The 9845-nt window shown below is 62.3% G+C and overlaps 2 protein-coding genes and 1 non-coding gene across 5 annotated transcripts; 2 read left to right on the top strand and 1 right to left on the bottom strand.

Annotated features, from left to right (window-relative positions):
• Positions 1-1230: 1230 nt before the first annotated feature.
• On the top strand, positions 1231-1421 carry LOC121110902. The gene has a single exon (XR_005850492.1). It is a non-coding gene; the product is annotated as a U2 spliceosomal RNA (small nuclear RNA).
• On the top strand, positions 1231-3744 carry LOC121106805 (proline-rich protein 36-like). The gene has a single exon (XM_040647744.2). The coding sequence runs from the start codon at positions 1305-1307 to the stop codon at positions 3150-3152; it is 1848 nt and encodes a 615-aa protein (XP_040503678.1). The 5' UTR covers positions 1231-1304; the 3' UTR covers positions 3153-3744.
• Positions 3745-6159: 2415 nt separating this feature from the next.
• DHRS4 (dehydrogenase/reductase 4) lies at positions 6160-9590 on the bottom strand. 3 transcript variants are annotated; one of them, NM_001277125.2, is made up of 8 exons: positions 9472-9590; positions 8806-8983; positions 8171-8272; positions 8022-8092; positions 7867-7918; positions 7448-7582; positions 6967-7022; positions 6160-6869 (listed from the first exon to the last, which is right to left on the bottom strand). In NM_001277125.2, the coding sequence occupies exons 1-8, from the start codon at positions 9582-9584 to the stop codon at positions 6755-6757; spliced, it is 822 nt and encodes a 273-aa protein (NP_001264054.1). In that variant the 5' UTR covers positions 9585-9590; the 3' UTR covers positions 6160-6754. The 3 variants fall into 3 exon arrangements, with proteins under 3 accessions (NP_001264054.1, XP_046798619.1, XP_046798618.1); XM_046942663.1 differs by lacking the exon at positions 7448-7582; XM_046942662.1 differs by lacking the exon at positions 8171-8272.
• Positions 9591-9845: the final 255 nt, after the last annotated feature.

Below are 9845 nucleotides of genomic sequence, written 5' to 3'. Positions count from 1 at the left end.
GAGTCACCGAGCCTGGAGGTGTCCAACGAGCGTTTGGACGCTGTGTTGAGGGACATGGCTGAGCGGGAACCATTGGTGAAGGGCGAACGAATGGCTGGACTGGATGATCCTGTGGGTCTTTTCCAGCCTTAGTGATTCTCTGATTCTCTGATTCGATGATCGAGTTGTCCTCCGCAGACTCCAGGACTCTCCGGTACCGTCTGCCACCCGCCGCGCCGCTCTCCCAGCAGACGTCCGGGTGGACGAAATCCCCCATCAGGACAAGAGCCCGCGAGCGCGACCCCTCCTGCAGCTGCAGCAAGAAGGCCTCGTCCACAGCCTCCCCAGAGCAGGCGGGCTGCAGCAGACCCCAACCACCAGATGCCCCTCACTGGACCCATCCTCGCTTTTCGCCCACGAGCTCTCGACCCGACCGCGGCTGTTCCTCAGACACAGCTCTTCGCGATCCATCCACTCCCTAACACAGAGGGCAACTCTGCCGCCCCCCTGCCCCGTCTGTCCCTTCTGCAAGGCCCGTAGTCCTCCGTCAGGGCATTCCAGCCGCGGGATTCATCCCGCCGTTCCTTCGGCACGTCCTCCCCCCTCCTTCCGTGCGGGTGCCAACCACCACCCGAGAGGACGGAGGAGAAACCTCCTGTGTGCTCTGATCCCTCCAGCGGTTTTCCCGGAGCCCTGAAGTCCCTTTTGATCGGCCGAGAGCTCCTTTTGCCGGCCTGTCCATTTCCAGAGCGGAAAGCTGGAAGAGGATTTGGAGGCCGGTGATGGTTTTGGCCCCTTCCAACGCAACCGCGCCACGATGCCACCAGTGCTGCCACCCTCCCAGGGCCGCCGGGTGCAGCTGGATGCATCGAGCGCCATTGCTCTGCCGGCCGCAACCCCTTCAGCTCATCGCCCCGCGCTGACAGAACGGCTCCCGACTGCGGGCCGTTCTGTCGCTGCTGCCGGAGCGGAGCTGCCGCGCCGTGGGAGGGAGGCGGCGGGTGAGGGGCGGGGCCATGCAAATCAGAGCCGCGGGGGCGGCCGGGAGCGCTCCGGCACGCTGCACCGGGGCCCGTTGGGGCCGGCACGGGGGCGGAGCGGGAGCGGGAGCGGGAGCGGGAGCGGGGCGGTGCGGGGCGGGGGGCGGCGCCGTGGCGGCGGGGCCGGGGTGGGTTTGGGCGCGGGGTGCGCGTCCGTGAGCTGTCGGGGGCGCGCGTGGGGGTGGGCGCTGTCCGGGAAGAGCGCGGGTTTATCGCTTCTCGGCCTTTTGGCTAAGATCAAGTGTAGTATCTGTTCTTATCAGTTTAATATCTGATACGTCCTCGATGAGAGGACTTTATATTAAACGGATTTTTGGGCGCGGGAGTTGGACCCGGAGCTTGCTCCCTCCGCTCCGCGCATCGTCCCGGTATGGCAGTACCTCCGGGCACGGTGCACCTCCCCCGGGAGGAATGTGGCGTGGTGAAAGGAGAGAAGGAAGGCGGGGCGGTGGGGTTGGGCGCGCGGGAGGAGGGTGGCGCTGTGTCCCGCGGGGGGGCGCAGTCGGCTTCGCGGCGCGGCGCGGCGCGGCGCTGCGTTCGGTTGCGCTGAGCGCCGTCAGCGGAGCGCGGCCCTGCGCTGTGCGCGCCGCTCGGACCGCGGGGGAGGGGGCGTTGGCGGCGGCCGCAGCCGCTGATGGCGCCTCCCTCCGTCTCCCTGCCGGCCGCTCCTGTTCGAACGCAGCCCCGAGCGCAGGCGCACGCTGCCGCCTCGCGTCCAGCTTCTCGTCCACCAGGACCCCCCAGCTCCTTCTCCGCAGGGCTGCTCTCGAGGACATCTTCCCCCGGTCGGCGTCAGTGCCTGGGATCGCCCCGACCCAAACGCGGCACCCTGCGCTCGGCCTTCACGAACCTCATTGCGCTCACACGGGCCCCCGTCTCCAGCCTGTCCAGGTCCCTCTGGGTGAGAGGAATCGACTCCTCTCACTCCCACCTGCAGGCTCAGGGTCCCGGCGCGCACGGCAAGCCCGACCGTCGGTGAAGACTGAGGCAAAGCACTCACTGAGCACCTCAGCTTTTCCCACGTCTGAGGAAGCCAGCTCCCCGCTGCCTTCCATCAGAGGGGGAACGCTCTCCCTCGGCCCGTCTCCTCCCGCCTACGTCCCTGTACGTAGAACCCCTTCTGGTTGCCTTTCACATCCCGCGCCACGTTCAGCTCCGTCTGTGCCCTGGCTTTCCCGATCCTATCTCTACGCACGCGGACAACAGCCCTGTGTTCCTCCCAGGCTACACAACCCTGCTTCCGCTCCCGGTACGTTTCCCTCTGTTCCCTCAGCTTCAGCTGCAGGTCCTTGCTCAGCCATGCCGCCCGCCCGCCTCCTCTGCTCAGCTTCTTCTGCTGGGGGACGGAGAGCTCTTGTGCTCGCAGAAGGGTCACACAGAGTGGCCCGGGTTGGAAGGGACCTCAAGGATCGTGAAGCTCCAACCCCCCCACCGCAGGCAGAGGCCGCCAGCCTCCACATTTCATACCAGCCCAGGCTGCCCGGGGCCCCATCCAACCTGGCCTTGACCACCTCCAGGGGTGGACGGGGCACCCACAGCCTCCCTGGGCACCTGTTCCAGCACCTCTCCACTCTCACAGTAAAGAACTTCCCCGATATCCAACTTCAGTCTTCCCTCCTTCGACTTCAAACCGTTTCCTCTTGTCCTCCTGCTGCTACCCACCCTCGGAAAGAGTTGCCTCCCCTCCTGCTTGTAGGCTCCCCTTCGGTCCTGGAAGGCTGCAATGAGGTCACCCCGCAGCCTTCTCTTCTCCAGGCTGTGCAAGCCCAGCTCCCTCGGCCTGCCTTTGTAGGGGAGGTGCTCCAGCCCTCTGCCCATCTCCGTGGCCCTCCTCTGCCCTTAAAGAGCTGCCAGCTCTGTGCTGCTCCTATGCCCTTAAGGACAGTTTCCCCGGGGATCCCACCCAGCAGTTCCTCGAGCAGACAGAATTTCGCCCTCCTGAAGTTCAGGGTCCTGGCTCTGCTTTTTGCCAGGCCTGCATCCCTCCGGATCGCAAACTCCTCCGAGGCACGGTCACTGCAGCCCAGGCCGCCTCCAATCTTAACCTCTCTAACGCTCTCCTCTTCCTTGGCGAGCACCAGGCCCAGAGAGGCTTCGCCTCGGGTCGGCCCGTCTGTTACCTGGACCATTTGAACTCAGCCTGGCTGCTGGGGTCAAAGGGAACAAGAAACCCCTTTACAAGCATATCAGCAGTAAGAGGAGGGCCTGGGAGAATCTCCATTCTTTACTGGATGAGGCTGGGAATGTCACCACCGAGGACAAGGAAAAGGCAGACGTTCTGAACGCCTTCTTTACATGTGTCTTTAAAAGTCAGACCAGTTAACCTCAGGCTTCTCCACTCCCTGACCTGGCAGCCTTGGCTGGGGAGCTGACTAAACCCTCCACGACTCAGGAGGACACGGTCAGAGACCTGCTGCTCCAACTGGACCGCCCCAAGTCCATGGGGCCGGATGAGATTCACCCGAGAGTGCTGAGGGAACTGGCGGAGGCGATAGCCGAGCCGCTTTCCGTCGTCTATCAGCGCTCCTTGTTGACGGGTGAGGTCCCGGAAGACTGGAGGCTTGCCGGTGTGACTCCCATCTACCAGAAGGGCTGCAGGGAGGATCCGGGGAACTGCAGGCCTGTTAGCCTGACCTGGGTGCCGGGGAAGATTATGGAGCAGATGGTCTTGAGGGAGATCACGCGGCACGTGCGGGACAGCCGGGGGATCAGGCCTAGCCAGCACGGGTTCACGAAGGGCAGGTCCTGCTTGACCAACCTGACCAATCCTTCTACGATCGAGTGACCCGTCTGGTGGGTGAGGGAAGGGCTGTTGATGTAGTCTACCCAGACTTCAGCAAAGCCTTTGACGCTGTCTCCCACAGTATTCTCGTGCAGAAGCCGGCAGTCCGTGGCTTGGACAGGTACGCTCTCGGCTGGGTAAGGAAGCGGCTGGAGGGCCGGGCCCGGAGGGTGGTGGTGAATGGAGTTCAATCCAGCTGGCGACCGGTCACGAGTGGTGTTCCCCAGGGGTCGGTGCTGGGGCCTGTCCCGTTTAATACCTTTCTCGATGAGCTGGATGAGGGCACTGAGTGCACCCTCAGTAAGTTTGCAGGTGACACCCAGCTGGCTGGAAGTGTCCATCTGCCTGAGGCTAGCGAGGCCCCGCAGAGGGATCTGGATAGGCTGGGTAGCTGGGCCGAAGCCAACGGGATGGGATTCAACAAGAGCAAATGCCGGCTCCTGCACTTTGGCCACAGTAACCCCAGGCGACGCTACAGGCTTGGGGCAGAGTGGCCGGAAGACTGTGGAGAGGAAATGGACCCGGGGGTGTCGATTGACGCTAGGCTGGACGTGAGCCAGCAGTGTGCCCAGGTGGCCAAGAAGGCCAACGGCATCCTGGCTCGTATCAGAAACAGCGCGGCCAGCAGGAGCAGGGAAGTGATTGTCCCCCTGTACTCAGCACTGGTGAGGCCGCACCTCGAGCGCTGTGCCCAGTTTTGGGCCCCTCGCTGTAAGAAAGACATGGAGGCCCGGGAGCGTGTCCAGGGGAGGGCAACACAGCTGGTGAGGGGTCTGGAGCGCGGGCCTTAGGAGGAGCGGCTGAGGGAGCTGGGATTGTCCAGTCTGGAGAAGAGGAGGCTCAGGGGAGACCTCATCGCTCTCTCTAACTACCTGAAGGGTGAGCTGGGGGTCGGCCTCTTCTCTCGCGTGACTAGTGCTAGGACGAGAGGGAATGGCCTCAAGCTGCGCCAGGGAAGGTTCAGGCTGGACGTTAGGAAATACTGCTTGTCTGAAAGGGTGGTCTGGCGCTGGAATGGGCCGCCCAGAGAGGGGGTGGAGTCACCGAGCCTGGAGGTGTCCAACGAGCGTTTGGACGCTGTGTTGAGGGACATGGCTGAGCGGGAACCATTGGTGAAGGGCGAACGAATGGCTGGACTGGATGGTCCTGTGGGCCGAAGCCAACGGGATGGGATGGGACGGGATGGGAACTCCGGCACGGTGCACCTCCCCCGGGAGGAATGTGGCGTGGTGAAAGGAGAGAAGGAAGGCGGGGCGGTGTGGTTGGGTGCGCGGGAGGAGGGTGGCGCTGTGTCCCGCGGGGGGGCGCAGTCGGCTTCTCGGCGCGGCGCGGCGCGGCGCTGCGTTCGGTTGCGCTGAGCGCCGTCAGCGGAGCGCGGCCCTGCGCTGTGCGCGTCGCTCGGACCGCGGGGGAGGCGGGGTTGTGTCTGTGAACGTGATCCTGGGGAGTGTGGAGTCGGGACTCCGAAGTTCAGGAGAGCCAACGTGAGGCCGTTTACGGACATGTTGGACAAGACCTCGTGGGGAGAACTCCTTGGAGACAAAGGCGCGGAAGAAAGCTGGCTGCTCTTTTATGATGCCTTTCTGAGCTCTCCATGCCTCCAAATAAGTAAGCACCTCCAAATAAGTAAGACAGGGGACAGGAAACCAGCATGGCTCAGCACGGGGCTGCTGGGCAAACTGAGGGAAAAGATGGGCATGCGCTGACAGTGGGAGGAAGGATGTGTCACCTGCAAAGAATACAGGGATGCTGTCCAGACTTGCAGAGACGGGATTAGGAAGGTCTCTCCTGAGCGTCCTTAAGTGCCTGTAAGGAGGTTGTAGCAAGGTGGGGGGGTTCGCCTCCCAGGTAACAGTGGTAGGATGAGAGGTGATGGCTTTGAGTTGCTCTGAGGGAGGTTCAGGTTGGATATTTGGAAAAAAGTCTTCTCAGAAAGGGTGGCAAAACACTCACAGACTGCCCCAGGCAGCAGTGGTCACCATCCCTGGAGGTGCTCAAGAACCGTGGAGATGTGGCACTGAGAGACACAGTGGAGCATGGTGGGATGGGTTGGACTAGATGATCTTAGATGTCTTTTCCAACCTCCACGAGTCTGTGATTCTGTGATCATTTACTGTCCCTGGCAATACGTTGACCCTGCTAATTGCCATTGTGCTGCTTGTTAGTTCTAAGAGGGGGCATGAGGAAATGGGGAGGATATCAGAGGAGGCCCCAGTGGGGGAAGGGTCCAAGAAGATGCCACATCAAGATAATGCCTGTCCCTTCAAGATGGCTGCCAACACCATCAAGATGGTCACCCCCCATGAGCGCTGCAATGGCACTCCACGATGGCCCCAAATAGACACGTCTGAGCTGTAACCAGGGCAGCGTCAGTGGATTTATTGGGGAATCCAAAGTGCCCAAAAAATGCTGAAGTGATCCCAGATCTACCTGATATCTCCTAGAATGTCCCCTACAGATCCCAGTGTCCCTGAGGGTGTCCCCATGGGCCTCCATGTCCCCACAGATTGCCCCAAACTCCTCATATTGACTTCACTGTCTCCTACAAGTCCCCCTACACTTCTCTGTAGACTACAATATCCCCCAAAAATGTCCCAATCACCCCCTACAGCCCTCAGTATTCCCTATTGACCATCCCAGATGTCCCCAGATGCTTCTGCAAGCCTCAGTATTCCCTGTTGATCTCCCTAGAAACACTATGGTGACATCCAAGGGGGCCTACTAAGAACTCCATGGCACACTCAGAAGTTTTCTGCAGGCTCCAGCTCCCCCCAGATGGCCCCAGGTGCCTCTTGTAGACCTGGATGTCCCCTACAGGTCCCCTCATCCACCCAGACTAAACCTCAGTATCCCATAAGGTGTCCCCAGAGCTCCCCTACAGACACAGATGTCCCTCCCAGACCATCCCCTGGTGCCACATGGTGATTGCTGTCCCAGCACTCTCCAGGGTCTGCTACAGGCGGGACGGGGTCCCCCCGGCCACCACCATGGTCTCTCCCACCACGTAGGAAGCAGCAGGGGAGCAGAGGAATGCCACCACCTCAGCCACATCCGATGGCGTTCCCAGCCTGGGGACAGGGGAGGACACAGCGGGGTCACCCCTTGTCACCGCCACCACCCACGGCTCCTCGTCACCAGGCTGAGGCCTTCAGGGCCGTTCCCCACCTGTCAATCCCCATGGAGGACATCAGCTGTTCCTTGGTGGCCTCATTCTGCCACAGCTGCAAGAGAGGGACATCCCAGCCCACTCACCTTGAGCCCCTCCCATCACAGATCCCCCCCTGCTGGCTCCTCCCACCCAACCCTTCCTCCCATTGGTTATCAGACTGTCCATCACCAAGAAGCTCCGCCCACCCCACAACCACACCCAACCGAAGCCCCACGCCCCCCCCCCCCCCCCCCATCCCCCATCCCAGGACACTGCTTCATGCCCTGCCCCAGTCAGACCCTTTGGGAGGACGGCTGGACAAGATGGTCCTGTAGGTCCTTTCCAACCTTGTGATTCTGATTCTATGACCCCGCTCCCTCAGACACAGTTCCACTGCTCTGCATTCCCCACCGCAGGGTTCTGAGCACCGCCCCACGACCCCCCCCCATCTCCATAACCCCCTCCTGCCCCCAGGACCCCCCTGCACCCTGCCCTCACAGCGGCACTGAAGCGGGTCTGGATGAGGCCGGGGGCGACGGCGTTGATGCGCACTCCGCGGGCACGCAGCTCCGGGGCCAACACCTTCACCAGCCCCAGCAGAGCTGTTTTGCTCACACTGTACGGACCCAGAGCCTGTGGGGCACAGGGCTGGTTGCACCATGTCTGTCTGTCCCTCCACCTGTCCCTCTGCCATCTGTCCCAACCATGCGTTCATCTGTCCCATTAGCAGCTGCACACCGCGTGTCCTGGCAGCCATTCCTCCACCTCACCCTTCTTCCATCCACCGCTCGCCATTCCTCCACCCCACTGTCCGACCGCCCCAACCATCTCCCCACTGGACCCACTGTTGCCCCCTCTCCCAGCCCTCTCCCCCCCATCTCAGCAGTCCTCGCCCGCCTCCATTGCTCCCTGCTCACTGGGAAGGGCATAAACCCAGCCACTGATGTCACCAACACGACGGCTCCTCCACTGCAGGAAGAAAAGGGGGGAGCACAGTCAGATGGGTCCGCCCCCAAGAAGCCCTTCTCTCTATCACGACCCTCCGCCCCAACACAGCCCATACCGTTCTCACCCTCTCTTCTCCATGTGGGGCACCACCAGCTTCACCAGCATTGCTGCTGCTGTCACGTTCACCTGGAAGATCTAGAGAGGACAGAGCCACGAGAGTGGAGTCAGTGAGTTGTAGTCAATGGGGCAGAGAGTGGAGGGGGGGGGGGTCACCTTCTCCCAGGCTGACTCCTCAACCTCCAGGGTGCTGCCCATGACTGGGTTGACGGCGGCGTTGGAGACCAAGATGTCAATGGCACCATAGGTGTCCAATGCCTGCGGGAGGATTCACCCCAAAGAGTGATGGACCCCCACAGACCAATGGGATGACCTCATAACCCCACGGGATACCCACAGTGCCTCATGGTTCAGTGGGGCCTCCATAGACCAATGGGACCCCCACAGAACAATGGGATCCCATAGTGACACATAACCCCATGGGCCTGCTCACAGACCCATGGCCCCCGCCGTAGAACCCCATCGAATGATGGGATCCCCACGCACCCCACAGAGTGATGGTACCCTAGCAGTTCCCCATAGAACAACGTAACTTCCATGGTGCTCTATAATCCCATGGGACCTTCCTGACCGCAGAGCTCTATGAATCCATGGGACCCCATAGCCTCACAGTCCCCCACTGCCCCCAATAACCCCATTATCTCCATAGCCCCACTGACCCTGTATAACCCCATAGGCTCCCATAGACCCACTGCCTTCCACAATCCCAACGCTCCCCATTGCACCATATCTCCCTGTAGCTCCCTCCCAGCTGCACTGCCCCTCATCACCCCACATCCCCACCCCCTCACCGTCTGCACCAGGTGCTGCCGGTCCTGGGGCTGCCCCACATGGCACACCACTCCGCTGACCTCCAGGCCCTGAGCCCGCAGCTTCTGCACGGCTGCGTCCACGTTGGGCTGACGCCGGGAGCTGAGCAGCACCCGGGCCCCTGCCTCCCCCAGCCTCTGTGCCACCGCCAGCCCGATCCTGTGGGGAGGGAGGGGATGGGGGCACTACGGGGAGAGGGGCTCTTGGGGGAGCACAGGGGGGTCGTGGGGACACTGTGGGTCTAGGGAGATGTGGGGATATCTGGGACAATGTGGGGTTATGGGGTGACAGAATAACACTGGAGGTGTCTACAGGGTCAAAAGGGTTATGGGGGAGAAGGGGGGACTGGGAGCACTTGGGGATTATGAGTTGATGGAGGCTATGGGGAGGTTTATGGGGCGACTTGGGGGGGGGTCTTTGGTGTGATAAAGGGGACGTATGGGGCTGTGGGGATATGGGGAGGCTGTGGGATGATGAAGAGGCTATGGAGTTCCCATGGGTACATAGGGGGTTATGGGGGAACATGGGGGTCAAAGGGGACACAGAGGGCTATGGGTCACCAGTGGGGCAAAGGGGAGATGGGAGCAATGGGGGGGAGCATGGAGCTGAGGAGCTGAGGGGGCCACGGGGCCTTGTGGGTCACTCACCCGTCGGTGGCGGCGGTCACCACAGCCACTTTCCCTTCCAGGGTCCTCCCGACATTAGGGGAACCCCCCCCGGAGAAAGCCCGCAGTCCCGCTCGCCCCACAGCGCCCCACATTGCCCCGCACCGCCCCACGGCCTTTGCCCCGCGAGGGGAGGGGCCGGAAGGAGGGGCCGGGAGCACTGGGGGGGTCGGGAGGGCCGACGAGGGGGGGCGGCAGGGGGGAGGGACGGGGGAAGGAGGAGTCGGGTCGGGGGGTCTGGGAGGAACTGCGCGTTATGGGGGGGGCAGCGGGGGAATAGGGGGGCTGAGCTCGTACAAGGAGGTATTGGAGCAGAGGGCTGTACTGGGGGAATGGGAGGCACTGGCGAGATACTG

This window comes from Gallus gallus, chromosome 1 (assembly GCF_016699485.2).
Source record: "Gallus gallus isolate bGalGal1 chromosome 1, bGalGal1.mat.broiler.GRCg7b, whole genome shotgun sequence".
In the NCBI taxonomy this organism is placed as follows: domain Eukaryota; kingdom Metazoa; phylum Chordata; class Aves; order Galliformes; family Phasianidae; genus Gallus; species Gallus gallus.
Note: the sequence above shows the minus strand (reverse complement) of the source record. Positions and strands in the feature narration are given on the sequence as shown.

Coding starts and splice junctions, on each gene's coding strand:
- LOC121106805 (XM_040647744.2), top strand. CDS start 1,305: ATGAGAGGACTTTATATTAAACGGATTTTTGGGCGCGGGAGTTGGACC.
- DHRS4 (NM_001277125.2), bottom strand. CDS start 9,584: ATGTGGGGCGCTGTGGGGCGAGCGGGACTGCGGGCTTTCTCCGGGGGG. Junction 7,023..7,447: donor AGACCCGCTTCAGTGCCGCT/GTGAGGGCAGGG, acceptor CCTCTCTTGCAG/CTGTGGCAGAATGAGGCCAC. Junction 6,870..6,966: donor TCCTCCATGGGGATTGACAG/GTGGGGAACGGC, acceptor CCCTGTCCCCAG/GCTGGGAACGCCATCGGATG.